The following is a 24,899-nucleotide window of genomic DNA, read 5'->3' as shown; positions in this document are numbered from 1 at the left end:
AAGTGCCCTGCATACAGATTTCAGCCAGTTCCCCTCTGTTAGCCCCACACCTCATTCTAACATGTGCTAATTCGTGCCTTCAAGGCACTAAGCTTTTTGGAAGTTAAACTAGGTGAACTGACTTGCTTCTTGTTGGTAATCTCCCCCTGCTGGCACTTTGTCTGTGATTTCTTAGGGTGTTTCAAGCCAGGTAACATTTCCCTACCTGCTTTCTAAATATTTATCGAGCTTTCATCTGCTGTAATACCTTTTTGTATTTCTTTAGTGTTATGTTAGGGAGGTATGGAGAAGTAGGGGAGGTACAGGATGGCAGTCATGTTGAATCAAGAGCCTCCGGCCACTTATTTATTTTTATCTCAGCTTTTCTTCAAAATAGGACTTGATGAGGATTACAAACAAAACAAAACAAAACAAAAAGCCCAAAACCCCAAACCAAATAACCAGTAAGTACAATTTAAAAAAGAACTAAAAAGAAGAAAACAGTGGGAAAAGGAGAGAAATGTGCCACGTTCGGGAGAGAGTGGCTGGGATAAATTCTGTATCTGAGCTTCTTCTTGACTACCAAATATAAGGGGATACATTCTGTATCTTTCATGGTGAAGGGAGGAGAGATGGAATGATGGTGGGGAGAAGAAACTAATGTTTTTTAGTGTTTATAAGAGCTAGTCACATATATTTTATGGACATTGTTTTAATCCTCTTAAGATCCTGAGGAAGTATTTATTATTATCTCTAGTTTCTAGATGGGAAAAACTAAGGTTTAGAAAGTTTGCTCATTTATCGACGGCCTCACAGCTAAGCAGGGGTGGAAACGGAAACTGCACTCAGGTTTGTGTGTAACTCCAGAGTCCATCTTCTCTCCGTTAAACCAAAAGCACTGATTCTGCTCTCCCTTGTGTTCCAAAATGTCACCAAACACCTCTTATTGTCAAATTCGGTGGCTAACTCGCAGTCCCATCTTGCTTGACCTCTGATGGATTGTGGGTGACTCCCTTTTCAACACTTCTTTCCTGACCTCACTCTCCCTGGTTCTACCCCTCACTGGATCCTCCTCAGGCTCCTGTGCAGCTCTGTTCTGTTCTCAGTTGTCTTCTCACGCTTTGTAATCTCCCGGCTGGCCTCCTCCACTTAATCACTTCGTATTACATCTGCAGACTTTAGGTCTCCCAAAGCCACACTGTCAGCCTGGGCCTCCCTTCTGAGGTCCAGATGCCTGTATCTAAATGACCAGTGGACATCCTCATCAGTATGTTTCACACACTCTTCAAATCCTAAATCCACGGCTGAGCTTGCCAAACCCTCACACTTGCTCCTTCCCCTCTGTTGCCCTAGTTCAGTAATTAGCTCACCACTCTCCTAGTCACCCAAGATATATATATATATATATATATATATATATATATATATATAAAATGTTTATTTTTATTTTTATTAAAAAATTTTTTTTTCAACGTTTTATTTATTTTTGGGACAGAGAGAGACAGAGTATGAACGGGCGAGGGGCAGAGAGAGAGGGAGACACAGAATCGGAAACAGGCTCCAGGCTCTGAGCCATCAGCCCAGAGCCCGACGCGGGGCTCGAACTCATGGACCGCGAGATCGTGACCTGGCTGAAGTCGGACACTTAACTGACTGCGCCACCCAGGCGCCCCCAAAAAATTTTTTTTAATGTTTATTTTTGAGACAGAGAGAGACAGAGCATGAACGGGGGAGGGTCAGACAGAGAGGGAGACACAGAATCTGAAACAGGCTCCAGGCTCTGAGCTGTCAGCACAGAGCCAGACACGGGGCTCGAACTCATGGACTGCGAGATCATGACCTGAGCCGAAGTTGGACGCTTAACCGACTGAGCCACCCAGGCACCCCTGTTTATTTTTATTTTTGAGAGAGTGAGTGAGTGGGGAGGGGCAGAGAGAGAGAGGGAGAGAGAGGATCCCAAGCAGGCTCTGTGCTGTCCGTGCAGGCCCAATGCAGGGCTTGAACTCACAAATTGTGAGATCATGACCCGAGCTAAAATCAAGAGTGGGATGTTTAACCTTAACCGACTGAGCCACCCAAGGCACTCCCCCCAAGAGCTATCTTTGACACATTCCTCTCCCTTACCCTCCTTGTCTGAGCTGTTGCCAGGTTCTGCCAGTTGGCCTTCCTAAATCTCCATCAGTTTATTTATCTTCATCTCCACTGCCACTACTTTCATTGACCCCATCATCCCTCATGTGGATTGCTGCAATGGCCTCTACCTGATCTTCAGGTTTACCTCATCCTAATCTTCAGTCACCTGAGATTTAAAAAAAATGCAAATCCGACAGATTTCCCTGCTTCAAACTCTTCAGTTGTTCCTCATTAGTCTCAAGATAAAGTTTCAAACATCTCAGCCCAAAGAACTTCTAAATTCTGCCACAACTGAAATCTGACCTCCTCCGCCCCTGCCCCAAGTCACGGCTTCCAGTGGAAGTTGAGAGGAGCCTGCCCTCTTTCCCATGCTTCAAACCCTTCTCTAAGTTCCCCATATTAAATCATTTCTTTTCGGAGTTCCTGGATGGCTCAGCTGGTTGAGCACTGGACTCTTGGTTTTGGCTCGGGTCATGATCCCAGGGGTGTGGGATCGAGCCCCATGTTGGGCTCTGTGCTGCATGTGGAGCCTGCTTGAGATTCTCTCTCTCTGTCCCTCTTCCTTGCTTGTGCGCTCTCCCTCTCTCAAATAAAATAAAAAGGGGCACCTGGGTGACTCAATCAGTTAAGCATCCAACTCTTTTTTTTTTTTTAATGTTCATTTATTTTTAAGAGAGAGAGAGAGAGAGAGAGAGAAAGAGAGCAGGGGAGGGGCAGAGAGACAGTGGAAGACACAGAATCCAAAGCAGGCTCCAGGCTCTGAGCTGTCAGCACAGGGACTGACATGGGGCTCAAACTTGTGAACCACAAAATAATGACCTGAGCTGAAGTTGGACGCTTAACCAACTGAGCCACCCAGGCGCCCCAGCATCCAACTCTTGATCTCGTTATCAGGTCATGATCTCACAGTTTGTGAGATTGAGCTTCACATTGGGCTCTGTGCTGACAGCGCAGAGCCGGCTTGGGACTCTCTCTCCACCCCCCTCTCTGTCCCTCCCCTGCTCCTGTGCTCTCTCTCTCTCTAAATAAATAAACTTAAAAAAAAAAGTCAGCAGTTAAAAAAAAAAATAAAAATAAATTTAAAAAATTACTTCTTTTCCTCTGAGGTCCAGCCTCTTGTCCTTCCCCCTCTTCTATGCTTCGGTGCTCATTTATGGGCCACTCCCTGATACTCATGATGGTTTGGGCACCTGTCTTCACGGCTGGGCAGTTTCAACATCAACATGCTCTATCTTTGAAATCTGGGTGGCTGGTATCATCCCTGGCACATAATGGGTGCTCAACAAGGGTTATTTTAATTGACATCTGACATAATGTGCTCATAATGAGCATTTAATTTCCTTAACTTCACACAGTAATTAATTAAACAGATGTCCTGGGTGTTGATTCCCAGCCAAGTACTGGGATTGGGCCTGGTTAACATGACAAATCTAGTCTTTGCCTTCACGATGCTTAGAGATTGATGGGTGGAGAGAAAGGCAACCTGGTGATTTTAATGAAAAATGAAAAGTGCTCTTGGCGCCTTGAGCATCCCATTCTTGATTTCGGCTCAGGTCATGATCTCATGGTTCATGGAATTGAAACCTACATTGGGTTCTGCACTGACAGGTGGAGTCTGCTTGGGATTCTCTCTTTCCCTTTCTCTGTCCACCCCCAACCCTGCACTTGTACACATGCACTCATGCTCTCTCTCTCTCTCTCTCAAAATAAATAAATAAATAAACTAAAAAAAAAAAAATCACGACTTAAAAAGTAAGTGAAAAGTGCTCTGATGGAGTAAATCCCAGGATCTGTTGAAGCAGGTAGGAGAGGCACAGAATCTAGATTCCAATGACCCTGAACCTGCACCTCTAACCAACCCCACATTCACACTCATGATGAGCCGCCTGTGACGTCTGCAAGCTCCTTGTCCTCCCACCTCCTCCATCTGTTCTCAGGACATCTACTCCTGGGTTAACAAAAAACCACGAGGCAAGAATGTCCTCACAGTCTTCTTCACTCTTCCCATTTGACCTGTACCCACACCTGTCCTTTTTTCCTTCTCCCTCTCCCAGAACTCTCCATCCATCTGTCCTGCCTTCTTAAGGCCCTCACTCCACCCACTGCCCCCTTCTCCCCTGTATCCTCAACTGCACTCTTTATTTAGGCATTTTTCTTGTTAACTTAATTATTGCCTAGCCTAAAACAAAATTAAGCAAAAATGAAAACAAAACCCGCTACCTCAACCCCATGTCTCCCTCCAGTCCCCTCTCTGGTTTTCTTACTTCACAGGAGAGCTTCTTCTTTTTTTTTTTTTTTTTTTTTAATGTTTATTTTTGAGAGACAGAGCACAGGCGGGGGAGGGCAGAGAGAGAGAGAGAGGGAGACACAGAATCCGAAGCAGGCTCCACGCTCTGAGTTGTCAACACAGAGCCCGATACGGGGCTCGAACCCATGAGCCGTGAAGTCATGACCTGAGCTGAAGTTGGACGCTCAACTGACCAAGCCACCCAGGTGCTCCACAGGAGAGCTTCTTAAAAGCACTCTACAGTACTACTCCAGGCTGAAAGGCTATGATAGATGGCCAGCCAGGTGAAGAGGTGATGAAATTGTATTTCAGGTAGAGGAAATAAAATATGCAAAGGTTTAGAGGTGAGAGAGTGTGAGGCATATTTAAAGAATTCCAGGTGGGAGGCAGTACAGGGCTGTTGTTAGGAACATAGACACTAGAGCGCCATGATCTCCCGCCTCCAGGCTGTTTGACCTTATGCAAAGTATTTAACGTCTCTCTAGGCTTCAGCTCTCTTACCTGAGAAAAGGTGACGATACCTCAAAGGGCCAACATAAAACTTAGCTCCTATTTTCATTGCTGAGACCATTTCAGAATGTCTGGCCACAGTATGAGGATGGAAGTGGCGAGGGATAAAACTGTGAAAATAGGCAGAGGCCAGAGAATGAAGAGCTGTGTGTGCTGTGCTACAGGGTCTGCCCTCGATCCCTAGGGCCACGTGAAGGTACTAAAGGGTATTAAGACAAGAGTGACAAGAAAAGAGTTTGTTCTAGAAATCTCTTGACTGCGGTGTGGAAAGATGATTGTAAGGGGGCAAGACTGGACATGGGGCACCAGTTAGGAGGCTGTTCCCCTAATCTTGGCAAAAGATTCTGGTGACAGTAGGGCTGGAGAGGAGCAGGAATGCCACATAAGTAGAATCGACAGGACCTGGTGACTGGCACTGAAGGATAAAAGTGGGGGAGGAATCAAGGATGCCCAGCTGACCTTGCTTCCTACTTAACAGAGAAAATAGGGCCCTTCTCTCCCGTCCATTCTCAACCCTACCATGTCAGCACCTAGCCCTTCCATGGGTGCTAGAGTCTGCCCTTCTACCTTCAATCTTTCCATCTTTCTGACTCCTCTTTTTTTAAAAAAATTTTTAACGTTTATTTATTTTTGAGAGACTGAGAGAGATAGAGCACACGCAGGGGAGGGGCAGAGAGAGAGGGAGACACAGAATCTGAAGCAGGCTCCAGGCTCTGAGCTGTCAGTACAGAGACCGATGCTGGGATTGAACCCACGAACTGAGAGATCATGACCTGGGCTGAACTCAGAGGCTTAACCGACTGAGCCGCCCAGGCACCCCATTTCTGACTCCTTGTAAACACCTACTCAATCTTCACCAACCAAAATCAATAGGTAAATAACGTTTTTTTGATGATCTTTCCTTCAAGCTTCTACCCTCCCTCCATTCTTCACCCCCAAATTTCTCTAAACAACACGTGGCATACAAGGCCCTTCAAACTTGGCCCCGGGCTAACCTCATCTCACCTTTCAACTTCCCAGACCCTTCCAGGCCCTCTTTATTTCAATGATGCTCTGCATTGGGGAATGGCCAGCCTCCTTTTTGCCCTTTGACTAATTCCCCAAGACAACTAGGGGCTCTTGGTTCTGTGGTCCCACCTATGCCACCTCTTCCCCTACTATGCTGTAAAACTAACCATCCATCCCAGTAGAGTGTGAGTTCCTCAAGGGCAGGGGTTGGTCTTCCCTATCTCTGTGTCCCCAGGGCCTGGCATAATGCCTGGCACAAAATAGATGTTTAATAAATGCTTGCTGGGTGAATGAGTGAAGAAATCAGCCTGCTCCTGTTTTAGATGGTTATATCTGAGGGTCCATGATATGTAGGTCCATAAAACTACCAACTTCCCAAAGCTACCATGTGCAGGGTGGCAGAATCTCCATCCAAGAAGGCCAGTGCAAAGTCTATGAGGCATTTTACAGCTATGACAGGAAATAGCAATGTCAGCAACGGTGTCATCTCTGGACACTAAGGACAGGGATTCAGTGCCATGAACGGTCAGTTAAATTGTAATTGGAGTGAACTGTTCCTCTGCAAACCATAATGTTCTTTAGCTGCACAGCCAAATGGCATTCAAGAAGGGGAGATTTTTTTTTTGAAATGTCAAAGAAATTATTTCCAATTTGGTGCTCACAAGCAGAGACTCTAATGATCAGTGGAAATGAGAAGCAAACAAATTAGCACTAATGGAAAATGGCTTTTGGAAAAGAGGATTTAATTTATAGTCAACCGATCATGGCATGCAGCATGCAGTAAAAGTCAGCCTCACCAGCTTGATCATAAGAACCAGAGCACACATGGAATGCCAGAGAAAAATATATGTATGCCATCATGCTTATTGGAATCTCTCTGTAAGTGGCAGCCAATTAAAATTGTCATTATTTTACCTTGGAGAGAAAATGGCCTGAAAAAATCAAAGCACATGAAATTAAAATCCGGATTAGGAACCATGGTCCAAATTGGTTTGTTTGTGGCCTTTTAACCTTGGCAAAGTCTTCTGCAAGGACGACAAACCTACTTTGTCTTCAGCCCAGAGTGGACTCTTTGTTTTTAATTTCCTCTCCATTTTCAGAGGTGATTAATAAATCTGGACTCCCCCATAAATCATATCTATAGCAGACAAATGGTTCTTCTTCACGCAGGGAAACTAAGATCACAAAATCTCAAAAACCCCAGCTATTGTACTAAGTCAAAAGTCCTTAGTGACAAACGAGCAGAGGTAATAAAAACCAAAAGGTCACCTGGTCTTGTTTCTAAATAAAATTTCTCAGAGGGCTCTCTTTCCCTAAATCAAAGACACGTTTCTAAAAGCAAGAAGCCTCTAGAGCATGGGCTGCCAGCCTGGCTCCCTGTCCCCAGATGGCCTTGGAGACAAGGCAGTCAGTGTGCCCTGTTCCTGCAGGCTCCATCTGCAGAATGGGATAGAGATCTTCTCCTTGGGCTCCCATCCTAACTCCTCACTCTTAGCTCCCCATTCAGAAAGAGAGAGGGAGGGAGAAGAGAGACAGAGAAAGAAACACTCTCCTTCTGACCTCAGGCCTAGCCAGAGGGTGTCCTGGCCTTTACTTCTCCCTCAGGGCAGATGTACTACAGTTTGTCACTTCCTTCTCTCAGTCCCTTCCTTCTGCTCCCCATTCATAACTTCTTCACAGATCCCTCCTGCCACCCATCACTTCCCTACAGACTCCATGTGCCCCATCTTTCCCCCAGTTTATTTTCCCTCCATCCTCTCCCCAGAGACCACCTTTCTCCCATTTCCCTCCTGTGAAACCCTCTGCCTTCATCCTCTTGCCAGGCCTACCCTCATTCTCTACCCAAACTCCAATTTTCCTCTCCTAGATCACTTCTGCTTCCGACCTCCACTCCACAGATCTGCCCTCATGCTCTCCCCACAAAACATTAACTCTCTAGGCCAACCATCATCTTTCTACCCATGGTCTCCTCACCCCTGCACTGCTCGGTGCTTCATCTTCCCTGACCTGATTTCCTACCCCTCCTTCCTTCCCAGCCTCTTTACTCTGCCCTCAAAGGCCTTTGTTCCCAGTCAGCAGTCTTCTCCACCCTTAGCTTCTCCACACTTGCTCTGCCTCCCCTCAGCCTGCCCCCAAAGTTGGCTCTACTCCAGGTGCCACTTCTGCAGAGCCCTCCCTGGTGGAGGCTGTTTATATTCTTATACCCCAAAAGTCTCAGGATTGGCAGGGGGGCTGGGGTCTCCTCACCAAAGCCCAACCCAGTTCCTTATTCCGCCTCTTTCTTGTAAAAACCCTTGCTACTTTGAGGGTCATGCCACTCTAATGTATTGACCATTATCCCTCCTCATATTCACAGCATCACCTTAAGCATCAGACTCAAGAACAATTTTCTTAATCCATCAAGGACTTTGGTACCTAGCTCACAAGCATCCTTTTTCCTCTTCAAGTCCTGCCATCATCTGGGGGGCTGGCCATGTCAACATCTTGACTCTCTTCTATATTCCACTCCAGCTACCCACTCCCATGGCTACATCCTGGACCTTGCCATCAGCTGGACCTAGTCAAGCTTCATTACTCCACTTTCTGATCACACCTCTCTCATTCAACTATTTCCAAGATAAGGGATCTCTGACTTCACTGGGACCCCAAGTCTATAACACTTTTACACTCTCTCATGCAGTTTAGGTGCTAAACTCTATCATCTCGACCCATTGCAGGATCATCCACCTCTTTGTCCTTCCATTTCACCACCTGATGAAACCCAAACCTGGACCGATTGAACTAACCTCTCTGCACCCCCCACTAGATGGCTGAATACTGTTGGGGAAAAATGCTTATCACACAACCATGCAGACTGCTGCTGCTACAATGAATGGTCACTGACCTCAAGAGGCCTCATAACTGCCCAGAAATCTGTATGCTGCCTCAGTCATCTTGCTGCCATTGTTCACTCACTGAGGCTAGTTCAATCTTTCTCTGCTCTTCTCAGACCTTGCATATCATCTCCCATCCCACTCTCACTGGCTGATATCACGTCCCCATTTCACAGAGAAACTATACACCACCAAACAACAATTTCCTCAACTTCCTGCCACGAAACCTACTAATGTACTAATCTCTCATGCTTCCTTCTTGTCACAGTGCAAATGTCCCTCTGCTTTTCCAAGTGAATTTCTCCACCAATGCTTTGGATTCCCTCCTATTCCTTTTCTGGGGGTGCTACTTTCTCACTTATCTCTGTAAATTTGCCTTTTATTCCTTTTGCTGGATCCACGCCAAAAGCATTTTCTCATCTGAATAAAAATCTTTGCCTCCTTCCTATTGCCTTCTCTCTTTTTTCTTGGAAAGAGCCAAATGTCTTGAAAATGTATTGTACAGTCTTCACTGCCGCACCTTCACACCCACTTCTCGATTCACGGTAATTTGACCTCTCTTCCTATCACTTCCACTGAAACTGCGTTTGCAAAGGCCACCAACGACTTCCTTGTTTCTAAATCCAGTGGATTTTTTCAGACTTTATTTTACTTGATTAGTCATCAGCCTTCAACACTTTCCTGCCTTGGCTTCTCAAACAGCACGTTCTACCACTGATTATCTTACCATTTAGGATACTTCATCTCCATTGACTTTGCAAGTTCATCCTCCCTTGCAGACCCTCAGACTCAGGGGCTTCTCAGGACTATGTCCTAGGCCTTCTTCTCTTCTTACTCCTGTATATACTGTCTGGAAAGCCCAACAAATCCATCCACCCGTGTGGCTGATGTCTACAAGGCACTACAGACCACCGCATTTCGATTTCTAGTTTAGACTTATCTTGCAAGCTCCAGTCAGGCATATTTCACTGCTGCCTCAACACTTCCACTTGGATGTCCCATTGGACTCATCAGTCCCAAAACTTACCCTCTCCTAAAAACTTTGCTATCTCTTCTTTCTGTGTGCTCCAGCCAGGAATTTAGAAGTCATTCTTCACTTCTCCTACTTGCCCCACCAAGCACCAAGTCTGGTTCTTTTTAGCTCACAAGTGTCTAAGGAATCCATCCCCTCCTCTTCATTCTTTAGGCCACCATAATCTTTTCCCATTACTGAAACAACTTCCTAACTGGTCTCCCTCCTTCTCCCAATCCCCAATTCATTCTCTGCATTGATCTTTCTAAAACACAAATCTGATTGTTACTCTGTTGTTTAAAGCCTTTCAATGACTCCCCACTGTCCTCAGGATAAAGTCTGAACTCTTGTGCTTGTAGCTTTAAAACACACTGGAAAATTTTTACCATCTACCTATAAGCTCAGAGCTGAGTGTGGCATCAAAGACCCTCCAGGATTGGGACCTAACTGTCCTTCCAAGGTTATTTTCACATTAGTATCTCCTCTGGCCAGAAGATGTTCAAGATTTCTGGCACTCACCCCTCAGTTTCCTCTCTTTGAGGAAGGAGTCTTTTGTCTTCCCTATCTCCACAGTCTTTCAAGGCCCAGCTCAAGAGACATCCCCATTGCCATAAATGCCCCTTCAATACTTTCTGAGCCCCTAAAATCCTTAGGGCCTACCCTTCTGTAGTATTTATCCCTCACACAGAATTACAGTTGGTTCATGCATGGTTTTTTTCCCTCTCCTTTTAAGATGTATGGAAGTCAGGGCCAAAAGCTTAATCCTCCCTAGAGCCCACCTACATAACAGGTGCTCAATAAATATTTGTTAAATGCATGGATAAATGCAAGAAAACTGTACTCGCTAGCTCCTTTGTGCCCCCCATGAACAGAGCATTCTCTAGAGTCTCCCCCTTAAGACACCACTCCCCTGCCTACCACTCACCCCACCAGCCAGAATATGCCTGAACCCACTGGGTAGAGGATGGCCGGCACGCGTCCTAGGCCGTTTTGTACGGTTTTCTACCTCCAGCCCTCGGAGCTGCGTCTGGTAAAGGATGGTAGAGGTAGGAGATGATGTAAGTCAAAGGGCACTGCCGTCCACCTCGTAGGACAAGACACGACCGGGAAGGGAAACCTTCCCATTTCCAGAATACCGCAAATCTCCCGCAGACCCTCTTACCTACACTGGCGGGTGGGGCCTCTTTCCGACTGGCGTCCCGGCTGACCAATAGCGGACCCAGATCAGAAGATCCAGCCAATGGCTGAGAAGCAGAGATAGACGGGGCGGGGCATGGTTGCTAGGGCCTACTGGTGGGGTGCGGCGAGAGGCTCCGAGAGAGACTCGGCGGTTGCTAGGACGGGAGGTCACAGAGCGCGGCTCAGGGATTGGGCAGCGACGGGAGAGGTGGGTGGTGATTGGGCGGTGCCCAAGAGGCTGCGGGTGAGGCGCGGGCGCGCGAGCGGGAGTTCCGGCGGAGGCCCGTGCTGAGTGCTGGCGCCTTCACCATGGCCTCGTCTGAGCTGGACTACACCATCGAGATCCCGGATCAGCCCTGCTGGAGCCAGGGTATGGAACGACGGTTGGGTCCAATCGTGGGGAGGTAACCGAGCGAGTCTGTGGGTCGCAAGCATAGCTGTGGCTCCTCCCCTCTCGCGGCCCCGCCCTCTCGCGACCCGCCCCCTCACGGGGTCCCGCAGGTCCTAGACTTTGTCGGGCCCACAGAGCCCCGCCCCTGTAGAATCCCCGCCCCCGGAGTCGTCTCCGGGTCCGAGCCCCGCCCCTTCCCTGCGGCCTGGGCTTTGTTGAGGGATTTTTCTGTCTGTTCAGTTGGAGATCTCCGGTCTGTGCCCTCTTTTCTCTCGCAGCTGAGAGCTGCCTAGGACAGGGGTTGTCCTGATTCGTTTGTTTGGGGTCAGGCTTCCCACTTCCAGCCTCTCTTCGGTGGTTGTGGCTGGAGGACCCACCCATTATTTTCCACCCACTGTTTTCCCCGGGGGTCCTTGCAGAAGCCCGGGACACAGGACTCATCCCTCCCACTGTCCTTCACAGTGGCTAACCAAGCAGTCTCTGCTGTCAGGTAGAAGTCGGTTCAGATCCTCCCTTTAGTAGTTGGGTGACCTTTGGCAGTTTCCTCATGTGCAAAACGAGGCTACCGATAGTAACCTCCCTCCCAGGGCTGTTGGTTACACAACTGAGGTAATTTGTGTAAAGGACCCAGCATAGTGTCTGGCATGAAGTAAGTATAGTGATTAGCATTACTCCTCCCTAGAGTCATATCATTAAAGAGTGGTGTGTGGGAGGCTCCACAAAATGAGTAGCCTGTAGAGCAGGCCTGGATCCTTGCAGTGAGAGTTGAATTGGGGGCCCAGAGAATGGAAAGTCTGGCCTCGATTGGGAATTTTAAGAGAGGAGGCTTGAAGTACTGAGCCCAGCATGTCTCTCCCTGCATTAGTTCACATGGCCTTTCCGCCCTCCAGTCTCACTGCTAGCAGCTCAGCCTCTTGTATGGTTACCACAGTGATCTTTCTTAATGTAGAGGTTTGCTTTTATCACTGGTCTGCCTAAAACCCTTCAGTGGCTCCTTATTGCCCTTAGGATAAATCAAGTCCAGGTTCCTTAACGTGGCATTCAGAGTCCTTCGTAGTTTATCAGCCCCTGCTTATCACTTAGATCACTGTGTCCTTCCACTGTTCAATTTAAGTTTTATGTTCTGGCAACACAAACTGCTTGTGATTCTCCACACACTTCTTGCTTCTCTGCCTTTGCTTCTGCTGTTTCCTCTGTCTGGAATGCCCTTTCCCCTCTGCTGCCCCACACCACCCCTCCCTTGTCCTTGTCCGTTTCATCATTGAAGGCTTAGCTCAGATGTTGCCTCCTTCAGGAGAGCCTTCCCATCCCCTCCCGTAGCATCTGTTTTACTTGGTTGGGGTCTAGGAGGAGAGGGCAGCCGCTAGGCTCCCACAGGACAGATGGCTCTAGACCAGATGTGTTTCCTTAGAGCTGGGTATGTTGGCATAGGGCTCTTGAGCTTACAGATGTAAAAATGCTTTTGAAAGGTGTTGGCATCAGGGGGAGGTGAAGCCAGTTAATATTATTGCCCTTGGAGAGCCACCAGCCACGAGAAGGGGTAGAGCTGCCGTGGTAGGGCAGGTGTTCTCCCTCAGCCCAGGTGGGCAGCCTGCTGGTCTTGGTTCACAGTTCACTTCTACCTCCTGCTGGTTCTATGGCTTTGGCAAGTGACTGAGCCTTCCTTGGCCTCAGATTCCTCCACTGTAAAATGGGAATTGTAATAGTGTCTGCATCATGAAATTGTGAGGGTTTACAAGATAGGGACTGGGTGTGTGTGCCTGGCATGTCTGTGTGTTTCCTCTATTTGTGGCTCCCCTCACTGCTTGAGGAAGCTGGGTCCTAGGGGGCCATTTAGTACTGCGTCCTTCTACTAGCATGAGGGTGTTCTGTTGCTTCAAGACCCTTCCCTGATAGGATGCTTCCTCTCAAACATCCTGGGCTGCTGTAGGTAACTGGGATTGTTAGAAAGCACTTCCCTTTCTTGAGCCACAACAGGCCTTCCTGTCATTTCTGCTTTCAGTTCAGCATTTGTTGTGTCCTGGCCACGGGTTAGTTATTGGTGCCTCAGAAGTGACTCGGGCACAGGCTCCATTCAGGGAGCTGTGGTTTGGGGGAGGAGTGAGGGTTTATAAGCAGGTGGTTTCACAATGATGTGATAACTGCAGGGCTAGAGAGTCGTGGTGGGTACAACACAGCAAGGTAGTCTCTCTTCCTCTGTCTTCAAGAGGTCAGCTCAGGGGTTGCTTGGGTGGCTTAATTGATTGAGCATCCGACTTTGGCTCAGGTCATGATCTCATGGTTTGTGAGTTTGAGCCCCACATCAGGTTCTCTGCTGTCGGTGCAGGGCCTGCTTCAAATCCTCTGTCCCCCTCTCTCTCTGACCCTGCCCCACTCAGGCTCTCTCTCTCTCTCTCCCTCTCTCTCTCAAAAATAAACACTTAAAAAAAAAAAGAGGTCAGCTCATGCCTTCCTCACATCTCTCTTCTCCTAGAGAAATACCTGTAGGGCCTTCAGCTGTCACTCCTCTGATGTGGTCCTAAGAACCTCCTCCTTCTGATGGCCCCTCTGGATTGGCTTCAGTTCATCATGCCTTTCCCTCTTAGAGTGCGTGCCCTAGAGCTGAGCTGGATTGTGGGACCGCAGAAGGAGGTCACAGCACCATGATCCCCTGAATCTGTCTGCAGAGAGCTCTTTCCAGGCCGACATGGCTTCACACAGGGATACTCTGTGGGGATCCTGGAGATTGTCTTTCTTTTGCATTTATTGTTTAATGGTGGAAAAGTGTATAGGACAGTTATATTTGGTTTCCAGAATATCTTTTCCCTGTATTTAAACATCAAAACTGCAGTGCCTGGCACTGCGGTGAGTGACAGGCGAGCAGCTGCTACTGGCATATCAGTTAGCTAGAAGGCAGCTGCACACCTGCAGTTGTTCAGAGCCCAGGCTGGGCAGCCCAGGATCCTTCTGCCGGGAATCCCACCAGCCAGTGTCTGTGGTTGCCCATGCTGGGAGGATAGTCCGCCCGGTCCTTTGCTGAAGCTGCTCCCTTGCCCTGGTGTCTCCCTGCATCCTGGTTCTCTGACCAGTGATCCCCTCCCCCTCCTAATACTCTGCTCCTATCTCATTTCCTTGGAGAAGGTTCTGTTCTCTGGTTCTCGTAGCAGGGATCCCTGTCATAGTGCTTTTGACGGTTTTGCTCACTGCTGTTAGGGGCTGGCAAGGACGAGGTGCCAACTAGGCTGAATGGAGTTACTTGGCAGCTCTGTGGGCCTGAGCCAGAGATGCTCTGACATTCCAGGCCGAGGCTATGCTGCCCCTCCTCCCAGCCAGAGAATGGTCAGCCAAGTCCTGCCCCAGGGCCCCCCCCTCGGCTTGTTGGGAGCACTATATTGCTCTCATGTTCAGTAAACATTTTCAGAAATGATTGGTTCACAGGGTCTGGACAAGGGCTCATCTTAGAGTACAAGGAAGGCCTTCGGAGGTCACAGAGAGGGGAAGTGACGTGTGTATTGTAAGCCTAGGCTTTACTGTGAACCTGCTAGTGTCAGCACTAGCAAAAAAAAAAAAAAAAAAGTGGGTCCCAAAAATGGCCAATTAACCCTCAGGAAGCTTTCACTGGCCCTGGGAAACAGTCCGGAGTGGTTTTGAACACCATGGTGGGCTCCAGGCATTGAGGTGGCCTCCTGGAGAACAGTGGCCCAAGGTGACCGAAAGCTTCACAGAGCCGATGGTGAGCAAAGGGAGTGCGGAAGTAAGGGCGCTGGAGAGGCCTGAGGTGGCCTGAGCTGTCACACCAGAGAGGCCTCGGAGGCCCAGGTGAAGACAGTTGGGACTTGATCCTCTCCTTGCCTGTGGGCCTCCTAAAGGCCTTTTTTTTTTTTTTTTGAACAGGGGAGTTTATTTACAGACATACCCTGTCTTATTTATTATTGCTTTGCTTTATTACCCTTCGCAGATGTGGGTTTTTTTTTTTTTTTTTTTTTTACAGATTGAAGGTTTGCGGCAACCTTGCATCAAGCAAGTCTCTGGGTTCCATTTTGCCAACAGCATTTGCTCACTTCGTGTCTGTGTTGCATTTTGGCAATTCCCATAATATTTCAAAAAAATTTTTAAATGTTTATTTATTATTGAGAGACAGAGATACAGAGTGTGAGCAGGGGAGGGACAGAGAGAGGGGGAGACACAGAATTCGAAGCAGGCTCCAGGCTCTGCGCTGTCAGCACAGAGCCTGACACGGGGCTTGAACCCACACACCACGAGATCATGACCTGAGCTGAAGTCAAACGCTTAACTGACTGAGCCACCCGGGTGCCCCAATTCTCATAATATTTCAAAATTTTCATCATTATTATATGTATTTTTGGTGATCTGTGATCAGTGATCTTTGATGTTACTATTGTAATTGTTTTGGGGCTCCACAGACCCCACCTATGTAAGATGAATGTTGTGTGTGTTCAACTGCTCTACTGACCACCATTCCACCTTCTCTCTCCCTCCCTTTGGGCCTCCTTATTCCCTGAGACACATTATTGAAATTAGGCCAGTTAATAACCCTACAGTGGCCTCTAAGTGTTCAAGTGAAAGGAAGAGTTATGAGACTCTCACTTTAAATCAAAAGCTAGAAATCATTAAGCTTATTAAGGAAGGACAATGTGGAAAGCTGGGATAGGCCGAACACTATGTTCGGCATAAGCCAAACAACCAAGTTATGAATGCAAAGGAAAAGTTCTTGAAGGAAATGAAACGCGCTACTCCAGTGAGCACACGAATGATAAGAAAACAGCCTTATTGTGGATACAGAGAAAGTTTGAGTGGTCTGAATAGAAGATTAAACCAGCCACAACACTCCCTTAAGCCAAAGCCTAATCCAGAGCAAGATACTAACTCTCTTCAATTCTGTGAAGGCTGAGAGAGGTGAGAAAGCTGCAGAAGAAAAGTTTGAAGCTAGCAGAGGCTGGTTCATGAGGTTTGAGGAAAGAATCCATCTCCATAACATCAAAGTGTAAGGGGAAGCAGCAAGTACTGATGTAGAAGCCACAGCAAAGTCATCCAGAAGACCTGGCTAAGATAATTAATGAAGGTGGCTACACTAAACAACAGATTTTCAATGTAGATGAAACAGCCTTATATTGGAAGAAGATACCATTTTGGACTCCCATAGCTACAGAGAAGTCAGTGCCTAGCCTCAAAGCTTCCAAGGACAGGCTGACTTTTGTTGGAGGCTAAGGCGGCCGGTGACTTTAGGTTGAAGCCAATGCTCATTTACCATTCCAAAAATTCTAGGACCCTTAAGAATTATGATGAGTCTACTCTTCCTGTGCTTTGTAAATTCAACAAAGCCTGGATGGCAGCACATCTGTTTACAACATGGTTTACTGATAGTCTAAGCTCACTGTAGAGATCTGCTGCTCAGAAAAAAAGATTCTTTTCAAAATATTACTGCTCATTGACAATGTACCTGGTTACCCAAGAGTTCTGATGGAGATGTACAATGAGATTGATATTGTTTTCATGACTTGATAACACAACATCTATTCTGTAGCTCATAGATCAAGGAGTAATTTCAACTTTCACATACCATTATTTAAGAAATGCAGTTAGTAAGTTTATAGATGCCACAGACAGAGATTCCTCTGATGGATCTGGGCAAAGTAAATTGAAAATCTTCTAGAAAGGATTCACCATTCTAGATGCCATTAAAAATATTTGTGATTCGTGGGAAGAGGTCAAAATAGCAACATTAACAGGACTTTGGAAGAAGTTGATTCCAACCCTCATGGATGACTTTGAGGGGTTCAAGACTTCAGTGGAGGAAGTAACTGCACATGGGGTAGAAAGAGCAAGAGAACTAGAATTACAAGTGGAGCCTGAAGGTGTGACTGAATGGCTGCAATCTCACTGATAAAACCTGAACAGATGAGGAGTTGATAAAACCTGAACAGATGAGGAGCAAAGAAAGTGGTTTCTTGGGATGGAATCTCCTCCTGGTGAAGATACTGTGAAGATTGTTGAAATGACAACAAAGGATTTAGGATATCACATAAACTGAGTTGGTAAAGCAGTGTCAGGGGATGAGAGGATTGGCTTCAATTCTGAAAGAAGTTCTCTTGTGGGGTAAAATGCCATCAAACAGCATTGCATGCTACAGAGAAATCTTTCGTGAAAGGAAGCATCAACAGATGCAGCGAACTTCCTTGTCTTATTTTAGGAAATTGTCACAGCCACCTCAGCCTTCAGCAATCACCACCCTGACCAGTCAGCAGCCATCAACTCTGAGGCAAGACCCTCCACCATCGAAAAGATTATGATTCACTGAAAGCTCAGATTTCAGATGATGGTTAGCATTTTTTAGCAATAATGTATTCTTAAAGATTTTATTTATTTTTTAAAAGTAACCTGTACCCTCGGTGTGGGGCTCGAACCCACGACCCTGAGATCAAGGGTCACATGCTCTACAACTGAGCCAGCCAGGTGCCCCAGCAATAAAGTATTTTTAAATTAAGGTATGCACATTGTTTTTTTTTTTAGACATAATGTTAGTGCACACTTACTAGACTACAGTATAGTATAAACACAACTTTTGTATGGACTGAGAAACCAAAAAATTCACTTGACTCACTTAATTGTGACATTTGCTTTATTGGGGTTGTCTGGAAATGAGCCTGCAATATCTCCAAAGTATGCCTATATTTTTTGAATCATAGTCTCTTTCACACATTAATAAAAACCCTTTCTAACTTGTCTGCTCTGTACCAGGTGCTGTGCTAGGCTCTGGATTTGAACTCCAGACCTGCTGGACCCTTTACAGGCTTCCCTTCTCTGAGGTCTCCAGGGTTGCTGTTGTACTTACACTGTTGACCATGTCCTGCTCACGTGCCAGGCCTGCCAGGAACACTTCTCATGATTTTATTAATCACAACCACCTTGTGAAGCAGGGGGCGCTCTTACGCCGATTTACAAATGAGGAACAGAAACCTGGGGGAACTCCAGTATCTTACCCCAAGTTATCCTAGCTTTCAACTCTGGAGCTCCACTCCTGAGCTAGTGCATGCAGATTTCAGTTGCCATTAGTAAGTGTTGTTTGAATACAGTTCCATTTCTAGAAAACAATTAAGGACACACACAGACAAAGAAAGAGGTGTCCAATAAAGTCTTTTTATAACAGCAAAAATTGGAAATATCATGTCCAATAATGGGAGATTGTTCACCACAAATTATGAAATATTCTACAGTCGCTCTGTAGCCACTAAAAAGAGTGGTGTAGAAAAATATAAACTGACAGGGAGAGATGTTCACAATATATTGCTAAATGGAAGAAAGCAGATTACAAAACTGATTCCATTTTTATTAGATATTCAGTTTCTCCTTTTCTACAGTAAGCATGTGCTCCTCGTGAAGGGATAGTATCTTTGATTTATTGAACTCTTTCTTTGTGCCAGCTACCATGCTAAGCCCTCTATCGTCATTATTATATTTAATCTTTGTATTATTAGCCCCATTTCACAGATAAGGAAATTGAAGTTTAGAGAACTTGCTGAAGGTCTGTTTCACAGTTATTTGTGGCAGAGCCACAGATTTGAACGCAGATAAGGTTTTATTTTTATTTTTTTAAAGTTTTTATTTTAATTCTAGTTAGTTAACATACAGTGTTATATTAGTTTCAGGTGTACAATATAGTGATTCAGCAATTCCATACAACACCTGGTGCTCATCAGGACATGTGCCCTCCTTAGTCCCCATCACCTAGTTCCCCCATCCCCCCAGCCACCTCCCCTCTGGCAACCATCGGTTAGTTCTCTATAGTTAAGAGTTTGTTTCTTGGTTTGTCTTTCTCTCTTGAATTCAGATATGATTTTATATAGTACGTACTCTTTTTTTAAAAATTAATTATTATTTTTTTTTTGGAGAGAGAGAACACATGCAAGTGGGGAGGGGGCAGAGGAAGCAAGAGAGAATCTCAAGCAGGCTCTGAGCTGTCAGTGCAGAGCCCTATGTGGGCCTCGATTCCACAAACTGTGAGATCATGACTTGAGCTGAAATCAAGAGTTGGATGCTTAACTGACTGAGCCACCCAGGCACCCCTGTTAATGTGATTCTTGATCTTGGGGTCATGAGTTCGAGGCCCATGTTGGGGTGCGGTTTCTTTAAAAAATATATATCAGGACTGTGAGAATTTAGAAGGTATTTCTGGGGAAGCAGAAGAAACTGAGGATCTTTTTGTTCTTTGCATTTTAAAAAGAAAACAGGTTCTTTGCCTTTTGATTCTGGCTTACAGAGAAAAAGCACATATTGTGTCACAGACCCTTATGCCTCATCAGCCTTTCCTTTGTCTTCTCCACATGCCCCTGGGATGGACACAATCTAATTTATGCTTTAATTTTATCACTTGGACTGTTGTACAATATATATATTTGTAATTCTTGTATTATTGGTGTCAGTGTTGTTTTGTTGAGTTCTAGAGGACAGGGAGCCTGTGAGATTAAATTGTTTTGTGGGTGCTCAAGAAATGCCAGGGTTGAAAAGAATACTTCTGCCTTTGCCAAGAGGCTAAAGTAACATTTTTTTAGTGGTCATTTATTTATTTTTGAGAGAGAGAGCACAAGCAGGGGAGGGACAGAGAGAGAGGGAGACAGAATTTGAAGCAGACCAGAGCCTGATGTGGGGCTTGAGCCCACAAACCGTGAGATCATGACCTGAGCTGAAGTCAGAGACGCTTAACTGACTGAGCCACCCAGGGGCCCCTGGGCTAAAGTAACATTTTAACTCTCATTGCAAAAGTGATACATACTGATTTTAGAAAATGGGTAAAAAATATCAGGAAAAACCAATTGCCTCTAATCCCAGAAATAATTGCTATTAATATTTGATGTGTTTTTTCTGTTTTCTTTAAAAATTTTTTAAATATTTATTTATTTTTTGAGAGGGAGAGAGAGAGAGAGAGCGCGAGCGAGCGTGAGCTGGGGAGGGGCAGAGAGAGGAGACAAAGAATCTGAAGCAGGCTCCAGGCTCTGAGCTGTCAGCACAGAGCCTGACACAGGGCTCAAACTCCTGAACCATGAGATCATGACCTGAGCTGAAGTTGGTCACTTAACCAATTGAGCCACCCAAGCGCCCCTTGATGTGTTTTTTTCTATGCATAAATATGTGTGTGTGTGTGTGTGTGTGTGTGTGTGTGTGTGTGTGTGTATTCTGTTGTATACGCTGCTTTTCAACTTGCTTTTTCACTTAATGTACTATTAATTAAAAAAAATTTTGTTTCAGGTAATCTCTACACCCAATGTGAGGCTCAAACTTACAACCTTAAGATCAAGAATTGCATGGTCTACTGACTGAGCCAGTCAGGCATCCCTATTACTATTAATTTTTAAAAATAATAGCATTATTGAGATATAATTCACATACCATAAAACTCACCCTTTGAAGATGTACAATTCATTGGGTTTGAGTATATTCACAGAATTGTGCAGCCATCACCACTAACTCCAGAACACTTTCATCACCTCAAAAGACACCCCATACCTATTAGTAGTCCCTCCTCATCCCCCCCTTCCTTTAGCTCCTGGCAACTACTAATTTACTTCTCTATGGATTTACCTATTCTGGACATTTCATATAAATGGAATCATACAATATATAGTCTTTCACGTCTGGCTTCTTTGACTTAGCATATATTTTCAAGGTTCATCTGTGACTTGTAGCCTGTATCAATACTTCATTGCTTTTTATGACTGAATAGTATTTCATTGTGTGGATATACCAAATTATTTAATTATTTACCTTGAGAGAGAGAGAGAAAGAGAGAGGGAGAATGTGCACACGTGCATGCATATATGAGTGGGGCAGGGGCAGAGGGAGAGGGAGAGAGAATCTTAAGCAGGCTCCACACCCAGTGGGGAGCCAGACAGGGGACTTGATCTCACAACCGTGAGATCGTGACCTGAGCTGAAATCAAGAGTCGGTTGCTTAACCGATTGAGCCACACAGGCACCCTGCAAATCCTTTGCCCATCTTAATTGGGTTGTCTTTTTATTGTTGAGTTGTAAGAGTTTTCTTGTATATGCCGGATACAAGTCCCCTATCAGATATATGATTTGCAAATATTTTCTCCCATTCTGGGGCTTTGATTTTCACTTAAGAATGTTGATTTATTATTTCTTGAGAGAGTGAGAGTGAGTAGGGGTGGGGCAGTGAGAGAGGGAGAGAGAATCCCAAGCAGGCCCTGCACTGTCAGCGCAGAGCCCGCTGTGGGGCTGAATTCATGAACTGTGAGATTATGACCTGAGCCGAAATCAAGAGTCAGATGCTTAACCGACTGGGCCACCCAAGCATCCCTTGTTATTTTCACTTCTTTGATAGTGCCCTTTGAAGTACACATGTTTTTAATTTGGATGAAGTCCCAATTTATCTATTTTTTTTCTTTTATTCCTTGTACTTTTGTACATGTCTGAGAAACCATTGCCTAGCGCAAGGCCACAAAAATTGACTCCTGTGTTTTCTGTAGTTTTAGCTCCTACGTTAATGTTTCTGATTTTCTTAAGGTATTATTGAGTATTTTCATATGATTAAACACTTTTCTTTCTTAGAAGTGGAGTTGCTATGTCAAAGATCGAATGTTTTTGAGACTTTTGATACATGTTCCAAAATTGCTCTTGTCCCTGTCATTTCCCTCTGCCCTCCCACCTGGCTTCCACTGTTCTGGTTCAGGCCTCTGCCATCTCTTCCCTTGCACGTTACAGCAGCCTTCTGTCTGTTCCTAATGGGCACTGCCCATGCAGTGTGATAAGTGTGGTGGCATGGTGATGACAGGTGCTGTGACAGAACAGAAGAGGGGCATCTAACCAGTCTGGTGATCTGGGGTGGAGGATGAAAAGGGGTTGAGGAAGACATCAAGGGAGACTTCCTGGAAGCAAACAGCTGACTCAGCAAGTGGAGTGGGCATTAGCAAAGCATGAACATGGAGCATCAGCATCCTGGGCTGGGGAATGAGGAGCATGTGCAAGGTCCTGGAGCGGGGTGGGGCAGGGTGGCATGGTGGTCCAGAGAGATGGACATTGACTGCCACTTCTTGGCTGCATGTTCTTGGGGAGAGGGACTTGCTCTTCTGTGTTTTAGTTTTCCCATCTGTAAAATGGGGACATTAGTAACTAACTCCTAGGATGATTGCAGGACCAAATGAAGCCCCATATGTTGGGGTTCTGGTTGGGGTAGCCAGTCCCTGAGGAGAAGCAGGTGGAAGAGGTCAGCATTGGATCTGTTGATGTACAGAGGGAGCTATGTGTACACGTTTGGAGCTGAGGTAATAGAGATTTGGTTAAGGCTAGGGGATTGGGGGTCACCTGGGTGGCTCAGTCAGTTGACCGTCTGACTTTGGCTCAGGTCATGATTTCGTGGTTTGTGAGTTCAAGCCCCACATCAGGCTTACTGCTGTCAGCGCCGAGCCCGCTTTGGATCCTCTGTCCCCCTTTCTCTGCCCCTTCCCTGCTTGTGTTGTCTCAAACATAAAGAACCAAATAAATAAATACAGACAGACAAACAGACTGGGGGCTTGGATTTTGTTACCCAGGGTGCCGGCTGGGGTAGTGTTGACAAGCTGGTCTCTAGACCACTTGGGTTTGGATTCTAGTTTCACTGATTATTGTGTAACCCTGAGCAAGTCATTTATTATCTTTGTGGCTTAGTTTTCCATCAGTAAAATGAGAATAGTAACAGTACATTGTTCATGGGATTGTTGTAAAGATTAAATGAGTTGATAATAAAGTGCTTAGAGAGTGCTTGACATATAATGCTCTTTTCCTGTTATCGTTATTGTTTTTCTTTGTGATGGGAAAGAGGGGGAGGTAGGAGCTGGAGGGAGATGTGGAATTCAGAGAGATCTGTGATGGTTTAGGAACAAGGTGGATTTGATTGCCTCTGCAGGGTCATGGGAAGTCCTGGAGTATAAATGAGAGATGGAGCCAGTGCTTGAGTCTTGGCCCTGGGGGCAGCAGCCACGGCGGGGAGAGGGTGATACGGCCAGTGGAATGAGCATAAAAGGAACAGGGGCTTTTATAGGAGGATGGAGGAATCATGATCTGGATGTGGCAATAAATAACAATAGCCATAACAATTACTTTTATTACTCTGGAAAGGGCAATGGGTAACAAGAAGAATGCCAGCTCTTTCTCCTTGGATCCATCCTTCACTTTGCAGCCACATGTTCATCCCAGCACGTGTCTCCCGAGTGCCTGAATGGGCCAGCTACAGGGCTGGGCACTGGGGGATGTGGGGATAAACACGACACACTCAGTGCCCCCCTTCACAGAGCCTGCCAGCTAAAGGGAGAGATAGACATTATATAATTGTGCGAGTTATTAATACACATTGGATTGTGCCACTTCCCTAATTCCAGGATCATCATTTGTTCTCTACTGCTATGGAATAAAATCCCAACTCGTGTGCATGGCTTGAAAGGCCTTGCAGGATTGGGCCCCCAGACCTGCTCCAGGCAGCTCTCCCAACCACTGCTTCTCCTCACCCAGGCTTCTAGCCCTCCCACCCCCCCCACCCCCACCCCCCAGGACTGCTTGCTGGGCCTCAGACCAACTGCAGTATCTCCAAAGCCTCATGCCCTCTCTCCACCCGGCAGCTCCTAATGGGCCTCAGGGCCAGCACAACAAATGTGTCTTCCTTCGGGAGATCTTTCCCAGTCTCCGTCACTCTTAGCCATGTTGCCAAAGCACCTTGGACCTCTCTGGGTTGTAGCACTTGAAATATAGAATCAGAAGGGGCAGCATGGCTCTGGTGGGAGGAGGTCAGGGTGAAGGCTCCAGTTAAGAATGGGTCACAGGAGGAGATTGTGCCGGGGGAGTGGGCATGCCTGCAGACAGGAAGGGCACCTGTGGCTCAGGGGCAGCCTCGACGGCCTGGCTTGATTGGAGGGGCCAGTTGCCTCCCATTAGGAGTAGTATGGAAAGGCTGGGCTCTGGCAATAGACAGTGTGTTCAGGGTGTCCGTATTCTGAGAGTTTCTTCATGGAAATGCCTATCTAGGGGAAGGGTCATCCCCACCTGAGTTGGTGAAGCCAAGGGAACCTGTAAAACCTGGTGGAGCAGAATGGAGTTTCACATCCAGCTTTGGGAGGGGGCAGGTCAGAGGCCCAGGAGAGGCTGTTTGAACCTTGTCCAACTGGGAATGCACCAGTGCCACTGGTGGGGGCTGGCCTTAACTTCAGGAGGCCACCAGGGGGTGTGGCCACCAGGGGGCTGCCCTCTCTGTATTTGAGGTAAATGCCAAGGCCCTTTGCTGGTGTCTTGGTGGTGGCCTAGGGGACCGCTATAGGCTGGGGGAGGGGAGCCTATTCTCAGACAGTTGCACAGAGGTAAGGGGGCCTCCCTGGGGCAGGTCTCAGACCTCTAGTTCCTGGGTCTCAGAGATTCAAAGGCATATCCAAATGGGTGGCTGTTGATTGCTACCCCTGAGACTGCTGTAGCCTGAGCTTCATGGGGAGTCATCCCCAGCAAGTCCTCCCCAGATATGGCTTCTCCACCAGAAGGGCCAGGGCAGTCG

At 46.5% G+C, this 24,899-nt stretch overlaps 1 protein-coding gene across 2 annotated transcripts in view; it reads left to right on the top strand.

Annotated features, from left to right (window-relative positions):
• The window catches only part of TMEM53 (transmembrane protein 53), a 34,325-nt gene that overhangs the window by 2,601 nt on the left and 6,825 nt on the right, over positions 1-24,899 (top strand). Inside the window, exon 1 of one of the 2 annotated variants that reach the window (XM_003990016.6) lies at positions 11,218-11,351. The exons of the other annotated variant lie outside the window; for it this stretch is intronic. Coding sequence (XP_003990065.3) covers positions 11,291-11,351 — 61 coding nt within the window. The 5' untranslated portion in view covers positions 11,218-11,290. Of the gene's footprint in view, positions 1-11,217; positions 11,352-24,899 lie in introns of those variants that run through there. 2 annotated transcript variants of the gene reach the window in all.

Source organism: Felis catus, chromosome C1 (genome assembly GCF_018350175.1).
Source record: "Felis catus isolate Fca126 chromosome C1, F.catus_Fca126_mat1.0, whole genome shotgun sequence".
NCBI classification, from domain to species: Eukaryota; Metazoa; Chordata; class Mammalia; order Carnivora; family Felidae; genus Felis; species Felis catus.
The sequence above is the reverse complement of the archived record's forward strand: the minus strand, read 5'-3'. Positions and strand labels throughout refer to the sequence as shown.